The sequence below is a fragment of the Triturus cristatus genome, chromosome 1_2 (genome assembly GCF_964204655.1).
Source record: "Triturus cristatus chromosome 1_2, aTriCri1.1, whole genome shotgun sequence".
Lineage (NCBI taxonomy): Eukaryota > Metazoa > Chordata > Amphibia > Caudata > Salamandridae > Triturus > Triturus cristatus.
This window is the reverse complement of record NC_140580.1, coordinates 262,864,436-262,886,495: the sequence shown is the minus strand read 5'-3', so window position 1 is coordinate 262,886,495 and position 22,060 is coordinate 262,864,436. Positions and strand designations below refer to the sequence as shown.

At 45.9% G+C, this 22,060-nt stretch overlaps 1 protein-coding gene across 1 annotated transcript in view; it reads left to right on the top strand.

Moving 5' to 3' along the window:
- The window catches only part of VPS26A (VPS26 retromer complex component A), a 363,728-nt gene that overhangs the window by 43,433 nt on the left and 298,235 nt on the right, over nucleotides 1-22,060 (top strand). Inside the window, exons 2-3 of the mRNA XM_085603584.1 lie at nucleotides 1,573-1,722; nucleotides 14,000-14,075. Of these exons, the coding sequence (XP_085459710.1) occupies nucleotides 1,573-1,722; nucleotides 14,000-14,075 (226 nt within the window). The remainder of the gene's footprint in view (nucleotides 1-1,572; nucleotides 1,723-13,999; nucleotides 14,076-22,060) is intronic.

Genomic DNA, 22,060 nt, shown 5'->3' with positions numbered 1-22,060 from the left:
TATTGTAAAAGCTTTTTTTATTATGTGAAACCAAAAAAGCATTAAAAAAGTGAAAACCAGCAGAGAAATGTAAGTGCTGCAGAGTGAAGCAAAAACCAGGAGTGAAGAATACAGGTTAGTCATTGATGAAATGCTTGAATTATCCTCTGCCACTGGCAATTACTCAGGGCTGCATCCCAGTCCATCGTTATTTTTCACACCATGCCACCTCCATCAACTTTTATGTGTTTCATGTTGTGCCTTAGGTGGCAAGGGTATGCCCAGACATGTGGCCCGTGCTCACTGTGCCACTGGAACCAAGCTACATCCGATTGATGAGCCCGTGATCAGGGCAAAGCCAGTCTTTGGTTGCTTGCGTTCCTGTTCATAGGACCTGGCCTGGCAGTTCGGGCTGGACTGTTCCTGTTGGAGCAAGGTCGAGACTGATTTATTATGTTTGGGTACAAACCGAGATGACATGGTAGACAAAAGAATGATGGATTGGAATGCTACACAAGCGATTGCCAATGGTTAGGCTTATTGTAAGTATTGAACTTAGCAGCACTTTTGTGTTTGATTGAAAAACTAACCGTTGTAGCACTCCCACTTCCTTTCCTCCGCTCAGCACTACACCTTGCCATGAAGATGTGGTGCCCAAAGGTGCTTAATTTTTGAAGTTGGTTGTAGGTGGAGTTCAGACACATTTATATAGACCAGAACTTATTTTCCATGGTCTGGCTATGACCCAGAGCAAATGAGAGAAAGGCAGGGAATTCAGAAAGGAGAGCAGAAGACAGCGATGGGAAAACAGTGACAAAGAGAGAAAAGATGGATGAAAAAGAACCTCATAGTGCGATAGAGACAGAAAGTGCAGGGTGGTGAAAAAGAAGTTCGAAATGGATTCAAGACAAAGCAGCCTCGATTTTCAACAACCCCAACCTTTAGCAAGTGGACCTCCAGCAAAAACTTTGAGCAGGGAACCGAGGCAACCAATTATCAACTACTGTCTGGGGCCAAATGAAAAAGCTGGATCTTAAAATTGGCGGTAAAGGGAGACTGCAGCACCTTTTAGAAGGACCAGATTCCCCAATAGTCACAAACCAGAAGTTATTTCCATGAAAGGAAGAATTCTGATTGACTATATAATCCAGATGTTCCAATACTGCATACCATTATTCCAGTGGTTTTAAAATCGGAATTCCGACAGGCATTTGCAGGAGAATCAAAGTACCAAGCAAGTCACCATACTTCAACCGCACTTGCCCATTTTCTCTAGAGGGCTTCTAACAAAGTGACTTTGTAATGACTTGTATTAAAAATGTGTTCAGCTCTCTTGCATCCAGCAATCCGTAACTATTACTTTATATGAAATAGTTTTGTAAGAAAAGAAATTGTGCATAGCGCTTGCATGTGGTTTGAGGATTGGACAAATGTAATGTGTCTTCTCAATATAAGCAGATAAATTCTAGCCCAGAGCAGAGTAGGGGTGTGTTGAGCTATTTACTGGACCTGCACCAATTGTGTTGCTCTTTCTTCATTGGTAGCTTTTATAGTAATGTTTGGTAAGCCTGGCGTGTCTGTTTTTCATTTCAGAGTTTTCTCGGAGGCCTCTTTGGTCCCATTTGTGAGATTGAAGTAGTCCTCAATGATGCAGAAACAAGAAAAATGGCAGAACTTAAGACTGAAGAAGGCAAAGTAGAAAAACATTTCTTGTTTTATGACGGTGAATCTGTTACAGGAAAGGTAAGAATGTAACACTTTTTGGTAGCTCAGATTTGTTTTTTTAAGTGTTAATTTTATGTTATTTAAAATATTCATGTAACTTTCCACCGTTGTTTGTTCTGTCTGTATTGAAACAGATTATGAGACAAATAATTAGATAAACATGGAAAGCAACCGTTAAATCTTTAACAAAATGATAAATAAAAATCATATGTCCATTCCTACACACCTCACTGTCATCATAGTCTGGAAGATGTTTGATTTTTAGAAATGGCCCATAATGCACCTGACCTCACTTGGTGGAAAAGTTACAAGGAGTACAACTGAGAAGATGAGCAGCTACGGAGTTTGAGACTCAGCTAATGTATAGCTTAGAGGGAAGAGTACACAATAACCAAAGTAAAAACAAGCACTGGCACCACCAGTGATACGGGCTTTGGTGTGTTTGGTCATAATTGGGTGATGTGTATGCTTTCCCCAGCTGTCGTAGAAAGAAAATCCTATAATGAAGCATCTTGTATTACAACAATACTGAAGCTGTGAATAGTGTACCTTTTCTGAACTGTCCGCATTAGCAAATTTATTTATTTATCTATTTTGAAGCATTGGGAATTGCTAAACACTGCACGTTCCTCTTGTCACTTCAGCTCACCAGCCGCAGATTTAATCAAATGGCACCCCATTACAGTCTGGTTTCTGGGATTTTTGACCTAACTGGAGACAATACTTATGTTTGAGATGTCCCTGGTGCAGTGTGCACTTCAGAGCTATTTTTGTGGTGCAACAAAATAAATAATTGTGTTTCTATGCTATTATGACCGTGCCAGAAAGTTTCAGAGTCAAACCCGCGTTCAGAGAAATTTGTTTCTCTTCTCTGGATCAGAGATTGTTTTTTTCTTCAGGATCATTTTGTTTATCAAATTTAAGCTCTACCCTTAAAGAAGAGGGTTACGAAAATTAGTCGAAAGCTGAAATGTACATTATCAGTGGTGAACTTACAGGCTACATGCAGCAAAATATTGCCTTGTAAGTTATTGGGAAATGTCAATTTATTTTGTTGCATCCTTAAGAAAGCCTATTGGTGCACATGTATTTATTTCGTGTACAAAAAAGTTGTATAATCAGCAATGTATTATAACAGCAGAGTAAAACAAATGAAAGCACAAGGATTAGTAAACATTAGTAAACACTACTATGAATTTGATAGGTTAGAGCGCCCAACCAGCATGCACTTCATAAACAAAAAGCCATAAATTGGCAATTGAAATGCCATCAAGTTAGCAAATTAAACACTTCAACGAATACACACTGGCTCTAATCTTGCATTTGCAGTTTAACAACAAAATGACTATCTGTTGCCCCATCACTCAAACAAATGGAACAATGTAACTATCTATTCTTAAAATGCCATGGGCGTGATGGACATGTTCTCTCTAGCAATTACTCTACATTTCTTTAAATAATAAATTACGTGAAACCTTACAGACAGCTAAGGTTTTCTGTAGCTAGCTCCAACTGGCCTTAATTTAAAAAAATCAAAACTGAAAAAAGGCTTTTGGTTTACAATAAAGTACTTGTCTTGAATGGTCTTAGATCAGTCAAAACACTAGTAAAGCAGGAATCAAATGTACAACGATTACAGTAATTCTAGCCTTAAAATTTGATCTTTTCTCACAGAATTAGACTCGTGCACGAATTTAGACCACCTGCAACTGGCTGTGCTTGTAATTGTACAGAACACATTATAAGCAATATCTGTAGCAAATACTCACTTGGGAATAATGAAGCACTGAAGGATGTTAAGACTTCATGATCGAGTACTCTGACACAGCCATATCCAAAAGCTCTAAAATATTTAAGAATGTAGCTCTTAAAATAAAACCAAATGATTTCCATTGTTAGGTATCGGTCCCAAGACAGACACATCGTACTTGGGTTTATTTTCCTGAGGAGAAGAAGCTGATATTATGACTGTACACTTGTGAAATTGTAAGTTGCTATGTCTTCCCCAAGAAATGCAAATGTAACCTCTTTAATTAGCTAATCGTAGTGCAGGCAAGAGACGGAAACCTTAGAGGATTTGGATTCATAGAAACCATAAGGAACTGAGAAGAAAAAAGGTTGGCACGCCAAACACACATTATCAATGCAATTGAAACCAAGGGGTACCTTCCCCCTGTCACTAGCCGTCAGGACATCCCTTTTAAAGGTGGTGTCTCTCCCGAGACTCCTGTACGTATTTGGAGTTCTGCGGGTATGAATCCCAGCTGAGAGGTTTAAGCAGCTCCAGATGATGAGGACTGAATTCTTGTGGGGGTCTGGAAGATGGAGAGTAACTAGAAACCTTAATGAGGACAAAACTGAGGGGGGACTGCCAGTACCAGATTTTGAATCTATTATATTGCAACTCAAATGCAATGGCTGACGAAATGGGTGGCAAGCCAGCTCCGGGGGACGGTGCAGCAGGGAGACGGATGCCCGGACCTCCTTTCCAGAATAGTGTAAAGGCTACCTGTACGGGAAAGGGAAATGACTGTGGAACTACGAGTGGCTTATATATGCTGGGTCAGAAGCTTGCAGAGGGCTAAAGTGAGACGCCCATATGCGCCGGAAATACCATTGAGATGTTGCATGGCACTACCACATAGAGAAGACTGGAGGCATGGGAGGCGACAGGAGTGCTCGCAATGGGGATGTTATAAGAGGATGGCATTTTACTGTCCTTTGAAGCATTCAGTGAGAGAAACAAGATGCTGGGGGGGGAGGACTTCTGCTCCATGCGGCCTTAACTGTAGAGATACGTAAGCACTGGGGGAGCGGGATAACTGAAAATGTATTTCATAGGGCGTATCTTACCCCTGGGCATACCAACATGTACTTCAACACGATAATGGCAGCTTGTCCCCTCTGCGGGGAGATAGGCGTGGAGTTCCTACCTATGTTTTTGAGTTGTCCGGAGATAGAGAATTTCTGGAGGGAGGTGACGGAAACACTAGCGGAAATAATGGAAAAAGAAGTGACCATGACTCCAGGAAATTGCTTGCTACACAGATTCCCACACACTTCCAAGAATAAGACCACAAGTAAATTCCAGGACCTGTGACTAATACTAGTGAAGCGGGACATCACGAGTCATTGGAAAGCAATGTGAGGTCCTAGTATAGGCAGATGGCGGGGCGAGTTTGCACGTTGGGCAGACAGTGAAGGAACGACGCGGCCCAGAGACGCCAGGTACAATGGGAGTGAGAAGACGTTAGAAGCAGCTAGGGCATGGGAAGCTCGGACGACACACCTTAAGCAGCTCCATGACATTTTAGAAGAGGGGAGCCAGGAGGCTCCACAGGAGAATGAATTCTAAAATATACTGGTATAAATGCATGAAAGGGAGCAAATGGTGCAAGGAGGGAAGGTGGAGTACCCAGCTAGCGGAAGTACAAAAGGGAAGATGGAGACTAAGATGACTGGATGGAGGTCCCTGGATAATGACCCTGAGAAGGCTGCCTAGACACAGTGATTCAAGACGCGCCTGGTGGGTGGGTGGGGGGGAAGGAAGCGAGGGTGGGGATGCCACTTGGCAGTGGGTGAAGGGTTGAGTTCACGATTGTGTTAATTGTTGAGATGTGACCCGAGTATAGCCACCGTTACAGCTCTTGAGGAACCATTGGTCGAATATAGATATCGGTCCCTTAGTAATGGAACACCTGTCTGACAAGTATTTATACTTGTCCACATAGGCTTGCAAATGTCTGTATTATTATACCACATGTCTCATAAATGCCCAATAAAGTTTTTTTACAAAAAAAAACAATGTAATTGTAACCAAGATTGACATGAAATGTGCAGATGAATACCTAGAGGGAAGAATACAAGAGAAAAAACTACAAAGTAGCAAAATAGCACTAATGTCTGAGATGCTGACCAGGGCAGATCTTTGGCTCATGCATCATCATCAATGCATTGAAAAACCAGGAAAGTCGTCTCACAAAAAGAACTGCCACTAACATAGCATCCCACCACAAGTATCAAGCTAATACACTGAGAATGGAAATGAACTGTACATCTTGTCAAACTCAAAACAACAAACCACAACGGCAAGTTTGAGATAATCCATCAACTGTCATCTATATAGCACAACTAGAAGGAATATACCCGAAACCCTAAGTCTATAAGACATGCCTGATGTTTGTAATTAAGGAATCCAAGAAACAATGTGCCTAACAAGACTGCAGATCGATAAGCAAACTCCAGACAGAACTCCTCTGTTCTAGCTCACAGCTATGCCCACTTCATATAACACCAGTAATAGTCACTGAGACAGGTGATATTGCAGGTTTCTGAAATGTAAAAATTTAAAAACCCTAAGAAAAGGCACACAACTCAAGATGACAGTTGGGATAACAGAGGGCCTGATGTGCCACTTGGAACGATTCTATAGGACTAACCCCCAACCGAAGGACCTTGAGGGGGGATGAGAACGTGAATTAGATGGCACCAGACACAGCCCTTCCACCTTCACAATGGAAACCAATGAATAATTTAAATTCAAATTAGCCAACGCTCACTTTAAAGAAATGCTTAATTGATATCCTTTAACCTTATTGATGGACATGCTCACCGAATGGCTTGTAATTAAGAAACAAGGTCTGCCCTTTACAATACCAAGAACCTAGGGCATATGTTATACAAACAACAACAGTTCCATGTAATAAAATATTTCTTCTTTACAGCTTTCGACAAAAATCAATTGATGAGAATTTTTTTAATGGTATGAAATACAGCCGGTTTTGCATGGTGATGCAGGTATGGAGAGAGAGAGAGAGAGAGAGAGAGAGATAATACGTATGTATATATTATTACAAGTCAGGGAAGGGGAAAAGGTTATACTCCGGCATTCACCATAAAGAATCAAACAATCAAGAGTAGTATTTTAGTAACTAACAGAACCCAAATGCTTTGAGAAGACCAAAAACCCCCAGTATCTTCCAATAACCCTTTGTGACATGTAATGTCCTCAAGAGCAGCATCTTACTTTGGGTGCTTCCAAAGCCCTCTGTTTATCCACTCTCCCGTTCGGGGAATGTGATTATGAGGAGCACCATTACAACTGCTGTATGATGATGACTCAGTCTCTGTTTGGTTTCTTTTGCAAGGAGACAGATTGTTCAATTATTCAGTGTATATGATTCATTAAAAACACCCTCCCCTTTTTCTGTTGCAGTTATTCAAAAATACTCTCCTCAAATAGATGTTTGCTATTACGTCATAGAGACTTTTATACAGGTGACTTTGCCATCCCTCCCACTGTCAGTTACAGAAAGGAATTCAATTGCTCCCCCCACTTTTAAGTCTCTGTAGTTTTGTATCTCTTTATATTATATTGGTCGATTTTCGATTCAAACATACACAAACCAGCATGTTTGTACTTGCATGGGAACACCATTACAACCTGATTCTTCACATACAAGTAAAAAAACACTCTGCATAGACACCCAGCTTAACACTGGACACTCTTAAACTTCCAAGTGAATCCTTAATTCCTTTACTGAAGACCTAGAACACTGTCTGAAAAAACATTATGAAAAATTCAAAGTGAGATGTCGACAGAGACGATCAAGAAGGCACAGATTCAAGCAATTTCGTTTGCTAACCAAACACACCCCAAAAGCAACTGGAGTGAAGGACACACATCCAACTAGTTTAGGGGAGTGGAGCTTGTTTTACGCAACAGCAGCTAGCGATCTGAGCTGGCTTATAGCAGGAGACTTCTGTGACTATGACCTACTTCTTTTTTCCATGTTTGCCATGCTTGATGCCATGTTCCAACCAACAGCTACATGAGTGGTTTTATTTACACTCCTTAGAATTTCACTTTAGTTCTGCTCGTTTGGACGTTTCTGGCACTCCTCCCTCGCCAGAGTTTTGTGTCTGCTTTCAGAATTTTGAAAAGGGAATAAGGTAAGTAAGCCTCAAACCTACCAGTGGAGTCCCGTCACATTTCATGTAGTACACTCGTTCCTTACATTGCTGATCTCCTTTCTATATCCCTATCATCTGTAATCATTTCAAAATAATCACTAGTGCATTTGATTTATCCCCTGCTCTCTATCATGCTGTCGCCTGCTAGACACTTCGGGACTTTTCCCAGTATGGTACGCATTTCAATTTTTCAAACAAATACACAAACCTCTTCTTTTTTTTTTTTTGTAAACTCTTTTTATTGAAAAATAACAGTGCAAGTTCATACATACATGGTATTGAGGCATTGGCACAGACATTTTCATATAGAATGTTACATTTTAGTATTCATTTACTTCATAATTGCATAGGTTGTACATTAATTAGTTAGCACTTGATCATCGGGTTGGGAAGGGGAGGGAGGCAAGGGGGAGTGCAGATATCTCCGCGATACGTGTTCCATTTAGACCACACCCCGGACCATTTCCCTAGACACCCTCTGGAAACATATACTGTTTTTTCTCTAAACCTGCACCAGTCCATGTCTCGCTTTCATGATGTGAATCAGGGGCCTCTTTGCCCCCCATAGTCTGGCAATGTTACGCCTTGCTATCATGTGACCCAAGGCTACCCACAATCTCTCTTTAGTGTTTAAGTCGGTCGGCCCCCATATGTTGAGCAAGTAGGTCTTGGCTTCAAGGCTCCACTCCTGACCCAGTACCTCCGTCATACATCTCCGCACACTCGTCCAATATTTACGAATGACGTCACATTCCTACAATATTTGCAGGAGCGTGCCCTCCCTTCTACAGCCTCGCTTACACACCGGGTCCTCCCCATATCCCATTCGGACTAGAGCCGCCCTCGAATAGTATACTCTGTGCAAAATTTTTAATTGTATAAGCTTAAGTCTCAATGAGATAGCAAATTCCCTTGGAGAGGCTAGCGCCTCAGTCCAGTCCTCATCGTCCACTTCTAGCAGCTCAGTCATCCACTTCTCCCGAAGAAGCATAAGGGGATCCGCTACATGGTTAATTGGTTTACAATAGGTGAGGAACATGTAGCCATCAAGGAGTCTGTCCTCCAGTGGTGTTGCTTCCGGGAGGGTCTCCTCCATCGGGATACATGCATTCAGGGCATGCCTCATCTGATAATATCAGAATATCTCCGAGCCTGCCAACTTGTATTCGCGTTGCAGCATGGAAAACTCCACCACCTTCCCCCTTCCATACATCACCTACCTTAGATATTCCAATTAGGTCTCACTTATCAAAACCTTTGGAGTTTCTAAGGGTGCCCAACAAGTAAGAATCCCAATGAGGGGTTGCCCTTGTAATTGTTTTTTTTTATCCCAGCCAAGACTTGTATAGCTGAGTGCCAGACATGGACTGAGGGTGCTGTGGGCCCAGTAAGCTTCAGCTTGGCAGGCCTGGAGTAGAGCCCCCTGGAGTATGAGCCCCCCGGTAAATGCCAAATATCCATCAGATATCCTGGGTCATTGTGCGGACGATATGTACCCTGGTTGATTGCCGCCAGTTGCGCTGCCCAGTAGTATCGTTTGATGCCTGGGAGTCCAATTCCTCCATCATACCAGCTCCTTACCAGTTTAGATAGCGCTACCTGAGGCGTTCCCCCCCCCCCCCTATCCAAAGGAGAGCTCTTTGCTCACTTTCTATTTCTGCAAAATAAGTTGCGGACGCATTTTGCAGGGTGTACAAGAAGCGGGGCAGGGACATCATTTTAAATAAAGCTGCTTTGCCCAGCAGGGACAACGGGAGGGACTTACAGTGTTCCACATCATACACAAACCCTTTTATTAAGAAATCCAACCTGTATACTGGTAAGGGAGAGCTCACCAGCAGCCACTCATGGTGGTAAATGTACTTGATTGAGCCAGACCCTCCTTCTGTGAACCAGGCGGCAACAAGTACAGCGGTCCTCAAAGGGGGCTCTTGAGGAATCGTCTTGCAGGTGGAGAGATGCTCACACTTGGCATTGAGAATGTTGCTAATCATGATTCCATCTGGCATGGTGACTGATATGTCTGATAACAGCAGGGGTTCCACAGGCATTTTGTTAATTGACTAACCTTGTGCTACACGGCTCACACCAGCAGAAAGATTGTGAGTGAAGCAAGGCGTGGAAAGGCAGTATGTCGCACTATGGGGTTCTGGGTGGTTGGTGTTGGCCCTACATTGGTTGTATGATGGTGCCACATTGGCGTATAAGAGCCATAATCCTCGTAATGGCTTGAGGATGGAACCTTGCTTGAGCTCTACAACATTGCACTATTGCCTTCTGTATTCCGGATGCTGATTTTTCTTTTTTTTCTTTTTTCTATTGTACATAATGGATATGGTACTCCTTACCACTTACACCCTGTACCCCAAATGTTTCCATTGATGTATTCCGGAAAGAAGTATGGTGTACAGTTTCCTAGCAGCTCTATGTGGTCATTAGGCGAGAGTACACTTGTGAATACCTTTTGCAGCCTCTAGACAGAATGATTTAGGGTCACTTTGCTATACATCATTAGGTCGAGCTTGAGCCAGGTGCAAGCGCTGCTCTGGGGATGATCTGTTGTAGTTCAGTACGGGAGAAAAGTACTCCCCCGCCCTTAATTTTCATTTGCTTGTGTCTTTGTCCTTTGTAAATGCTGTCTTCTGTTTCCTAAATAGTCTTGTTAGTCCCTCCTTAGTTCGGCCATGTCTTCTTTTGGAACCTTCCATGACTACTGGCCTCTTTACTTGGTTGTTACACGGAACGTGAACTATTTTATTTATTGATTCTCTCCTACGTTAGGCAGCACAACGTGCTTTACTTACATTCAGGGTGCCACGCCCGCTATCACTTTTGAAGCGGCCAGGACAATGGTGGCCGTTTATTTGTAACGCCATAGGTCTCGCATTTAGCATTGCAAATATTTTTTGTCAGTGCTTACTAGCCTTCCACTGTGCATTGGCATTTACTCGCCCCTCAGATAAGAGTTATCAATGATTGGTTGATGCACCATTGTGTTATAGTCTCTTTCTACTGTTGGAGAAGGCAGAGCTACATCACACTACAGGAAGGCAGCAGTCCGCGTACCATGATCCATGAGCAAACGAGGATTGCCACGCACCGCCAATGCCCCGCCTAGACAGCAGGATGGAGAAACGCTGCTGCTATCACTCGCTATCTCTGCCATCACCATGGGTGCTGGCCCCGGCAGTCGGCAGAATCCAGTAAGCGGGTGGGGGCAGTTTAAGTTATCCTTGGCATCCAGGGCACTCGAAGGCAAGGCGTCCGAGTGAGGGCTTCCTTGGCTGTCCCACATTCCCAGAGTACAGCTCTAAGATGGGGTAATGTGAGTGCCTTTAAGGTCCACTGCACGGGTGTTAGTAACGATTTACACCATCAATGAGGTGCAGATACGCTCCACTCCTTCCCATGTGTGCCTCTGCTCCTCCCTCCTAACAGCTGGAGCTCTCGCCTGAGTCCCCCGTTCAGTAGCCCGCGGAAGCCCGGGCCACTCACGACAGGGGTGCGCGCAGTGTCCAGGTTGGACAGGGGGAGGGACCGGTGATGTAGCAACAGGAGGTGGTGTTAGGTGAAAGACTAGGGTAGGGCGGGCGGCGCGCAAGTCCCGTTTCACGTCTAATGGGAAGCGACCCCGGGTGCAGGAGGTGTGGCCTAGGAGGGTCAGTCTATTTATGGACCGATACACCGTATGTCTATCATCAGGCAGGAAGTACTGATGGGGAACAGGGAGGGGGGGGGGGGAGTTTCTCTAGCGTGTAAATACATAGATAGTAGAATACGGAGGCCATAGTCAGGAAAATCATAACCAACCTAATTACGGAACAAGAGGAGACAGTAATTTCTCTCCTTTTAGACGGTTCGCATCCCCACCAGGGGACAGTGTACCGCCACTTCTGGAGGAGAAAATATACGTGTACGCATAAATAATTAGTGCATTTATTCTGTCATCAGTCTTCACCCTTCCAGGTGCTTTTATGGTGACTTTCCTCATGTCATGTTGAAACACAAGTGAGGAGCAGCATCACTAATGACGTTCGGCAAACAAGACTAGGTGACGTCGTCACTGATGAGGTCAATCAGGCATAAAGAGGAGGAATACTACTACCCTCACACAATGGTCAAGTGCATACAAAAAGTATTGGAACTGTGATGCTGTGCTGTAGTGGGGCTAGGTGAGTAAGCTTGGGGGTGTAGCTAAAAAACAAAATATTCTGTAACTTTTTTCGATGTTTCACTTTCCGGTAAGTACATATATAATGACAAACAGCTTACATGCAAATTAAATGCAAGTTATGTTAATCAGTGGGAAATGCCCTATCAGACATCATGAAAACTATTAGTTAATGAACTGCACCAAAAAGCCACAGGCTTAAATCCTGGTTGGTGCGGTGGAGAATTGTGACTTGTGTATGTTTAGTGCAACAAGGTCCCAGTCTGTGTTACAAAGCATTGTGACTATGGAAGTCATTATTGTATACATGCATTACCCACAATAAAGGATTGACTGCTACAAAATGCGTAAAAAAATATAAGATGAAAAAGGGATTTCAAAATATAGAGAGTTTAGTAATACCCACACTGTACATAGTGCAAATTGTTTTTACAGCAGTCTTTTAGAAGCGCACTCAACAGGTTAGCTGGCAGCTTCCTTACAATATCCCTTAGAAAGAATAATTTGGCTTCATCAGGAAGCTTCCAATGATTCCATCATTTAAAGCCAATGTGGCTTCCAGGCACCCTTTACATTTGCACATTAACAAGTTTGCGCACATTTTACATTTCTTTCTGGCAGCAGCACCCTGGCAAGAAGGTTTGCTTAGCTCTCTTCCCCTCCCTCGGTTTTACAGCACAGGAGACTCCTTGCCTTACACTTCAGCTGAAGCATTTCAAGTGTCAGAAATAACCATCCCGGGATGGCCATCTTTTGCACAAAGTAGGGGGAACTAATTTTCTAAAAATAAAAAAGTTTTATCATAATTCTTTCTTTGGCGTTAAGTCTTTTATTTTGTAAGGCTTGGCATTTTAATCTGGCTATTAGATAATTTTATATGTAGTAATATTAGATTGTTCCAGTTTCTCTCCAATACATTCTCCTACTTTGCGTTATTTGTCACAGTCACATTTTCATTGATTTATTCTTGGGTGGTGAGTTGTTCATAGTACATTTTGATTGTTTGGTTGATCATGTAAGCTGCCTTCTTTGTTTCGGTTTATATCAATCTGTCTGGCGCCTGGTATAATCTGCCCTTTGGTTACAACAAAAGGAAAGTAGTCTCTGTTTTAGCCTTCTCTTCAAGCTTCCATAACCTTTGATCTAACTGATTTTATGACTCATTCTAGAGGGTAAATCTAGTCCTCAGTAGCCTTATTGATTTGCTTTTTGACTCCATCATTTTTAGGTTTTGTCTTAGCCGGTACATTTAAAACAGAAAATCCCTACAGAGCTTTCACTCAGCCCTCTTAATCCGCTGGCCTGTTGTTCAACTATTGGCTTCCTTCAATCTGAGTGATGGTATTTTGCCTATGCGCAAAATGCACATCAGCTTAAAATGTAGTCTTCTTTATTGCCAGGGACTGGTGGGCCTATGAGTTCTCTTTTTTTGGTAAACTTTTTTTTCTTTTAAAGTGGGCACAACAGCTTAACTGACACTCTCAAGAGGTCCTCACTACTGCTTACAATGCGCTGCATCTCTTGTTGGCACTTCAAGTGGGTACCATATTAGAAATTGACTTTCACAACCCTTCCAAGGATGCCATCTGTGGATAAACACTCATGAGTGGCTTTCTTGAAATGCTTTCCGTAATACTTTTCAAACTGCATTCCTACATTGCCACTCTTCAAATGATTGTTGTAAAATGTTATACAAAAACTCTTCAAAGATTGCCTTACATGCATGTGTACACATGCACACAAATGCAAAGGATAAGAACATTTTCAGTTTTTTGTTTTTATTTGTAGGCTAGGAGTCTGCCCTATAAAAATGTTGCTGTAGTACTTGACTCCTAGACCATGGCAGATTAAAAATTGTGTGAGTTTTGCATGGTATGTGACATAAATTATTCTGAGGTGAGTGTTTAATCAAATATTTTGTACATACAACTGAATGTACGGGAGATAGGGAGTATTTGCGAGTGTGCTGGATTGATATCTTAATTGCAGAAAGCTTTTGTCTCATATGGAACAGCTTTGATTACTCAATCTACTTACTAGCATTGGCAAACCATATGCTTTTATATGCAATAATGATTGGATGTGCTGGTGGCATGGAAAAAGTTCATTACCAAGCTGATGGTCATCCATTGTAAATTTGTATTTTTACAGGTGAATCTTGTCTTTAAACAACAAGGAAAGAGACTTGAACACCAAGGAATTAGAATTGAATTTGTTGGACAGATTGGTAAGCAAAATACAAATCTATTGTTACTTCAGTAGGTAACCGGTAAAACCTCTGTCCTAGCGAGCAGGGTAATTATCACATTTGTTGTCCTTTCTGACTGGGGGAAAAGTCCTGGCTTTGATAAGGAATGTTAGAGTGCAGTCTGCTCTGGTGGCTGTATGACAGCACAACCATGTCATTACAACGCATGCCATTATAACACGGTTGTAACAACGGAAGTGCTTTTACAACGTGTTACAATTACAACGCAAAAGTACCATTCATATGTGCGGTAAAATTTGCGTTGTAATGGTCATGCGTTGTAACCGCATTTGTGTTGTAACAACCGTGTTGTAATGGTAACGCATTGTAATAACTGCGTTGTAATGGTTGTTTTCAGCTCTGGAGGCATGATCTGATATTTTTCAAGGACCCTCCTTGTTACGAAATAAGGTGAAGACATTCTGGAACAGTTCGGGCTTCTATCCTTTAAAGAAACTGAGTTGATTTATATAATGTTTTGGAATGTATTGTATAAAATTCTGTTCTATTGAACTCAAGGTATTTGGGGCTCTCTGCGAGACAGTCAGTCCAGAGAGTCTGGTATGAATAAAACTCTAACTTTTTCTTTCTTTTGACTTTGGAGCTCTTTTTGTTTTTTTACACTGACCAAGGAGTGTCCTTCAAAACCTCAAAATGACCTAGACTTACTTACATGTGCATGTTTGTGACTTTGGAATTGAGTTGTCGGGGAATTAAAATTTGCCTAGTGAAGTTAAGTTTCAATTCTATTAAGGACACAGAGGCGAGGATTATGCTTTTCTATCTTTGCTTAATGTAACTCCAAAAGCACAGCAGCTATTAAAACACAACTACATTTCCCGTGAACACCAGGGAAACAAACAGCAAACACTTCCGAGTCCTTTCTTAATGTCCTTGACCAGGCTCCCATAACATCCTCTGTCATTTCCTGTTCCTCCTCTTTATTCGCCCGAATCATGCCATCCTTTTCCATCATGCGTCCTGTTTCGACGCATCGTTTCCTACGAAGACATTGTGCGTCAGTAACCGGAAAAATATCAGCTCTTCATACAGTAGTGACAACAATCATTTTAGATTACAACCGAACACTACCTAATGAATCAATCGTAAACAACTTCATAGAACATCCAATCAAAGAAAACAGACTACTTACTCCCTAATGGGCAGGTCTGCATCCCTCCTGGCTGCTGGGTGGGATAATCCTCGCCTCCGTGTCCTTAATAGAATTGAAACTTACCTTCACAAGAGATAGGCAAATTTTCATTCTATGACAGGACTGGAGGTGAGGTATATGCTCCTTCAATGCTTACTTACCACCACCTGGGCTACATTCAGCACAGGCTTAAAATAAAACCTTTTAAATGGGGAGTCCGAAGACCAGTCTACTGCACTTGTGAGGTCTTCCAATCGTGCACCCCAGGTTAATGCTTTTGAGGCCATTGCCTCCCTTACTGAATGTGCCCGAAGGCCTTCGTGTCGATACCCGCCTGCTGCATTACCCATCTAACCCAGCGGGCTATCGTAGGTGAAGAGACCGCCTTGAACGGCATTCTGAGTGGAATTAGGAGTTGTTGTTCGCCCGGCGGGCATACTTCCCCCGTAATCTCTTCGTAGACCCTAAGACATTTCACCACACAGAGCTTGTGGGAATCAGAGAAGGCTGGATAAGAGATCGTGCAGGTATTCAACTTGGTATGCCTACTTATCGTAAAGGTCACTCCGTCAGGAGAAAAAACTCTAGCCGTTCTATCCAACGCACACATGTCTGAAACCCTTCTGCATGATATGAGGCATAGTAGCATTGCCAGCTTCGCTGAAATCTCTTTCAGGGAAAGAAACTGGTTCAGTTGCCACAGCAAAAATAGGTTCAAGACCAAATTGACATCGCAGAGTGTAGTATACCGCGGTTCTGTAGGGAGTTGGAACTTTGAAATGCATGACCAGCATTGTTTTTTAACCTAATCACGTGTACTCAATACACCTGTAACCGTCTAATGTGAAGTTGACATGGACTGTTGTATTTTCTCTTTTTCTTACTACAGGTCACCTCAATTCCCCAAGGGTAGTGTCCCTGGGTACCACCAGTGGTAGGTAGTGTTGCACCTCACCACTCACGTGTAGATAGTTTCACTTTTATTCACAAGGTCCTGAAGAATCGCCCATGATCACTCCTTGACAGCTTTAGGCGAGAAACATGTTGACCTCCTGGGAGTTGAGTACTCATTTTGTCACATTATAACAAAAGAATTGCCCCTCCCTTTTGACTTTTAATCCGGTTGGGTCCCTCGCAGAATACATTTTACTACACAGGACTCCCTTACCTGTTTTACCACCACTTCAGACATCTGCACACACGTAGGCCCCTCACACCCATGTCACCCTTACGGCAAGGAACAAAAGCTCTCCGATAAAGAGCCCCTATAAGGGTGTCCGCCGGGCATTGCAGCGCCGGCCCGACGAGGAGCAGACCCATATGATGAAGCATGACACCTAGCTTGCTGGGTGTGTGAATGCCCTAGTTCCGCAAGGAGGATTCCCCCTCCTCACGACCTGTAGAACCTTTTTAGTATTTATCTTGTGAGTGATTAATACATCACGTAGGAACTTCGTACCCATTTCTTGTTCACATATAATCCCTATACACACAATACTTCAGTAATAGAATACGTAAGTAGCACAAATACACAGTGGTCTCCAGGGGGAGACCAAACCATATACTAATAAAGTGGAATGTGACCCACGACCTTAATTGAGACTGGACCCAGATGACATAGAAGACCTGGGGACCCAACGAACCACCAAATGTAAGTACCCAGGAACCCCACACAGACTTTGTACCGAATGCGAACACAACCATGTGCTCAATTCAAGTCAATGGGTAAGTCACGGTTGCAGTTTTTCAGAAGAGGGACCCTGAAGAAATTCCTTTGAAGATGGAAGGTTGGAGAGTCACCCCACCCGTGCATACCCCGGCAACCAGGATACCTACACCAGGGAAGCTGGGTGCATAGGTGCGAAGTGATGTCGGAAATCGCCATAGACCACAATGGAGAACTTCAGTAAGGATGCTGCTAGTGAAGAAGGTGAAAGAGTCCAGTGGAACCCAAAGGTAGATTCAGGAAGAGAGGTACCTGCAAACAGAGGGGACAGTCTATGCCACTCAGGAGTGACCAGGAGTCCCGGAAGGCGAATGCCCTCCGATGTCGGAAGATGCAGGAGAGTTGACGGAGACCTTGGCGCTGCAGCTGTGAGGACCAAACAATGCTGTGGACCACCAGGACCCGTTCACGAGCTGTCGCACGTCGTTTGTCAAGAGCCAGGGGGTCGGTGTCCAGCAGGAGCACCATCAAGCCTTGGCTTCGGCAGCAAATAAGGTGCAGTGTCGGTACCTACAAGGTCCAAGGGACTCCCCACGGGCAGGTAAATCAGAGTAGGCCCCGAGCAAACAGGAGAGCCCACTGGAGCCAAAGAAGACCTTTGAGGACCCATAGGCTGAAGGCACAGGAGTCGCAAGGGACCTCGAACCGCTCACCAATGATGCAGGCCTACAGTGCAGAGGATGCAGTGAGGATGAAGGTGTTCGTAGTAAGAGATGCTGGAGGCTGGAGCTTCTTGGAGCCCGAAGATCTATTGTGAAGTCAACCAGCCTTGGCCAAGTCAACGGGTGCACAGGGGTACACCTCCAGCGGTTCCGACGAGGGATTTTGGCTTCAAACCTGCTGTGAAGACTGTGCAGGCCTCGAGGGAGTTACAGAACCACCACCTGTGCTGCTGAACCTTTCCAAAGTCCATAATAGCTCAGGAACAGCAGACCAGTTAGCTTTGTTGCGGTGCCTGCAGATGTAGGGGAGTGACTCCTTCGGGTGTCTTGGATGTCCACAGGCCTGGTGATGAGCCTGTATGGAGCACTGGCACAGACGACGCAGAAGACTGGCAGGACGACGAGACCAGGAGCAGCAGGAGTCTTCCAGATGTAGTCTCGGTTTGCAAAGTGAAGTCCAATGAAGTCCAAAGTGCCCAGACGGTTGAAAATGAAGTGGTTTCGGATCTGAATCTTGTCCCACCATGAATCTGAAGAGCCACCCACAGTTAAGCCCTTAAGTACCCTAAGAAAAGGTTTGGGGTGATTCAGGAGTCCCTCCCAGAAGAGGGACTGGACAGTGGAGAGGATACTCCCATGTCCTTTGTCCAGTTGCACGCCTGAGCGGTAGCCAACGGCTCCCTGAACTGGTTCCAACTGTATTATGCAAGGAGGGCACCAAATGTGCCCTTCAAAGCCATCTAGTGGTGCTGGCAAGCACCCCCATCTGTTCCCAATACACTAAGTCCTGTTAGGGAGGTGTGTGTCCAAGAGTAGAATAATAGGGGGAGAACCAACCATTAACATGGGGTACTAAACCAGGGTGGTTGACGAGAGGGGAAGGGGGGGGTGAGCAGATGTATGTTGATGTTTACTGAGTAGCTGGGGATACATGCCTAGGCGAGGGAGTACTCGGGACTAATAAGGGGGCTGAAGTTGTGCCAGTTGTGGAGCATTGGTACAGTTTTGGGGAAGGAACACTGGTACTGGGGACCTGGTTAGGTGTATCAAATACCAGGCAAAAAGTGGGGGTTACTGCAACAAGTACCATGCTTCCTACAGTCCCTTTCCCTGATTGCTTGCCACAACTATAATTGGTTAATTTCAGTGGTGTATTTTGGTTGTTTGAGCTTCAAATGTTATGTTTAAATGGACATTTTCACTTAGAATGTTAATTTAACCTTGGGTTTTTCAGTGAATTTCTAAGTTTTATTTATAATGTAAAGTAAGATATCATCACACTGTACAATAACATCAATTTTTTTTTTGATAAACAAGTTTTTATTTTTATCATATGCAACAAAAAACAGTGAGCCTTTTAGACCAACAGCGTACATTAGCCCCGTCTGAGAATCATACCCCCTCTCCGCCCCCCCCCCCGAACTACCCCCTCTCCGCCCCCACCCCGCACCGCAAAGTCACAATACATTTCCTAGCCATTTCCCCCAAACCCTACGATACTTTTTGTGGCAGCCCCGAGCTTGGTAAAGAGTCCGCTCCTGCGCCGCACACCAGTCCACTCCGGCGCTCCACCTGGTTAGACAGGGTGGTTGCGGCTGTTTCCAAGCCGCCGCAATATCCCTTTTCGCCACTATTAACGCCGTCATAAGAAACACTTTCTCAGCACGCGTGCCGTCCAGGCCGTCAGTGATGTCCAGTAGGATGTGTTTGGGGTTATGCGGCACTTCCCGCCCCAAGACCTCCGTCAGATCAGTTTCAATGCCATGCCAGTACCCCTCCAGTTCCGGGCATGACCACACCATATGGATGAAGTCGGCCGGGTCAAAGCCACAACGAGGGCAAGCTGCGTCAGTGGAAAGGCCCGCACGGCGCTGGTGTGAGGTAGGCCGTGTGAAGATAATAGATCTGAATAAGCCTCAGCTTGGCGGAGGCCGTCACCAGCCTGGGAGCCATAAGGGCGTCCCGCCAATCGATCTCGTCCAGGGGACCCACCCATTCCTCCCACCGCTCTTTCAGACCTTCCTGGGGCGCGGGGGCATTGTTAATAAGAGAACGATATATTCTGGATATACCTCCCCTCCCTAGGTTACCCATCAGAACCTGAGCCTCCGGGGGGCTATGATCCGGCAGCCGGATGTCCAGCGGGGTGTATGCATGTATAGCGTGTCGCAATTGGAGGTACCTATAGAATTGGGACGGGTGGAGAGAAAAGCGCACCTGCAGTTCCGAGTACGAGCACATGCGTCCCCCCCGCCATACGTCCCCCAGCTGGGAGATGCCTAGCAAATCCCATGGCCTAAAACCCTCCAGCCCCGCAACCTCCCGCAACCATGTCCCGTGCCAGAGGGGGGTGGCGCGCATCAACTTCCCGGTCCACCTGGTGTGGCGGAAAGCCGCCCGCCAAGCCAGGAAAATCGCCTTGGTGATGTCTGGGCAGGAGGCGGGAATGGGGGCGCCGTACATGCGGTCTTGAATACAGGAAAAACCCAGGGCCTCCAATTCCACCCTGTAAGCCGGGTCAGACCATCCCCCCCCCAAACCAGTCATGAATAACCAGAAGCCGGGTGGCCAGGTAATAAAGGTAGAGGTTGGTCATGCCAAGCCCCCCCGTCAAAGGTGGGGAGGCGGCAGATCGACAGACCAGCCGTGGCCTTCCACCACCCCAGAGGAATCTGGTGGCCATCCCGTCCAACTCGCGAAACCATGACCTTGGAAAGGACACCGGAGTGTTCTGCAGCACATACAGAAACCGGGGGAGAATCATCATTTTGTAGAGCGCCACCCTCCCCAGCGGGTTTAGCGGGAGCGCGCGCCACCGTATGAGGTCCGCTTTGGCTTTCTTGACTAGGGGGGCCACGTTTAGTGCCCAGCTCAATTCCGGGAGGAGGGAGAGCCAGATGCCCAGGTATTTGAAAGACAGCCGGCGGAGGGGAATCGTGTTCTGCCAATCAAAGCATTCCCGGGAGGGGTGGAGAGGCACGAGGATCGACTTGTGTGAGTTTAGGTGGAGGCCAGAGGCGCAGGCAAAGCGGCCCAAGATGTGGAGAGCCCGAGGGCCCGAGCGCGCCGGGTCACCAAGGTACAGCAGAACGTCGTCCGCATAAAGGGTGATCCTGTCTGCCTCAAGGCCCGGCCACTCCCATCCCCGAATGAGAGGGTCCGCTCTGATCAGGGCAGCAAGGGGCTCCATTGCAAGCGCAAAGAGGAGGGGTGAGAGCGGGCACCCCTGCCGCGTGCCCCGGCCGATCCGAAACGCTCTCGACAGCGCCCCATTAACCAACACTCTGGCACGAGGGCGCGCATAGAGAACCCGCACCATCCCAACAAACTTGGGACTGAAACCCATGTGGGTCAGGACGTCGAACAGGTAGGGCCACCCCACCGAGTCGAAGGCTTTCTCGAAATCGGCAAGCAAGAGAGTGAGGTAGGGAGAGATGCGATGGCGGTGTGCCAGTGCCACATGAAGGCGGCGGAGGCAGTGGCGAGTGCCCCGATCCGGCATGAAGCCGCACTGGTCCGGGTGCACCAGGCACGACAGGAGGGGCCGGAGCCGCTGGGCCAGGACCGCAGCGTACAGCTTGATATCGGTGTTGATCAGAGAGATCGGCCGATAGGCCGACCTGTCACTGGGCGGCTGAGTGGACTTGGGCAGAACCACAATCGTGGCTATGTCGGCCTCCGGGGGGAAGGAGCCTCTTTCAACCGCTTCCGCATACAGGGCAGCCGTGCGACCAAATGATCCTTGTAGGTGGCATAAAACTCCTGCGGGAACCCGTCCGGGCCCGTGGTCTTCCCGGCGGACGTGCGCCCTATCACGTCCCCGATCTCCTCGGGAGAGATGGGCACCTCCAGACTCTCTCAGTCACTCGGCCTCAGCCGGGGAAGGCTTAAATCACCAGCGGCGAGCAGTGAAGCCAGGGACAGATCCGATGCCCGGGCCCGGTACAGTTGTGAATAGTACTGAGCAAAAGCGTCCTCTATAGCCACGGAAGAAGACTGAAGCGTGCCGTCCGAATCGGTCACCGCCGGGATGATGCGTGATGCCCTGGGGTAAGTGGCCAACCGGTGCTGGAGCGCCCCATTCTTGTCACCCCATCCGTATACCCTCACCACCGAGGATTGCCAAAGAAGCTTGGCCGCGTCAAGCGACCGCTGACGAATCTCCTCACGTAAGAGCCGCAGCTGCCGGGTCTCGGCCGGATCACCAGAGTCAGAAACGGATTGCTCCAGGCGCAGCGCCCGAGCCTCACAAACCGTGAGCTGCTGCAGCTGCGCCTGGCGATGTTTCACCACCTGTGCCTTGGCAACCCCCCTAACCGTGGCCTTACATGCCTCCCAAAGGGTGCCCGCCGAGGAGACCGATCCGTCGTTGTCGTCAAAGTAGAGTGCCAGCGCGGACCCCACTTCCTTACGGAGCGTCCTG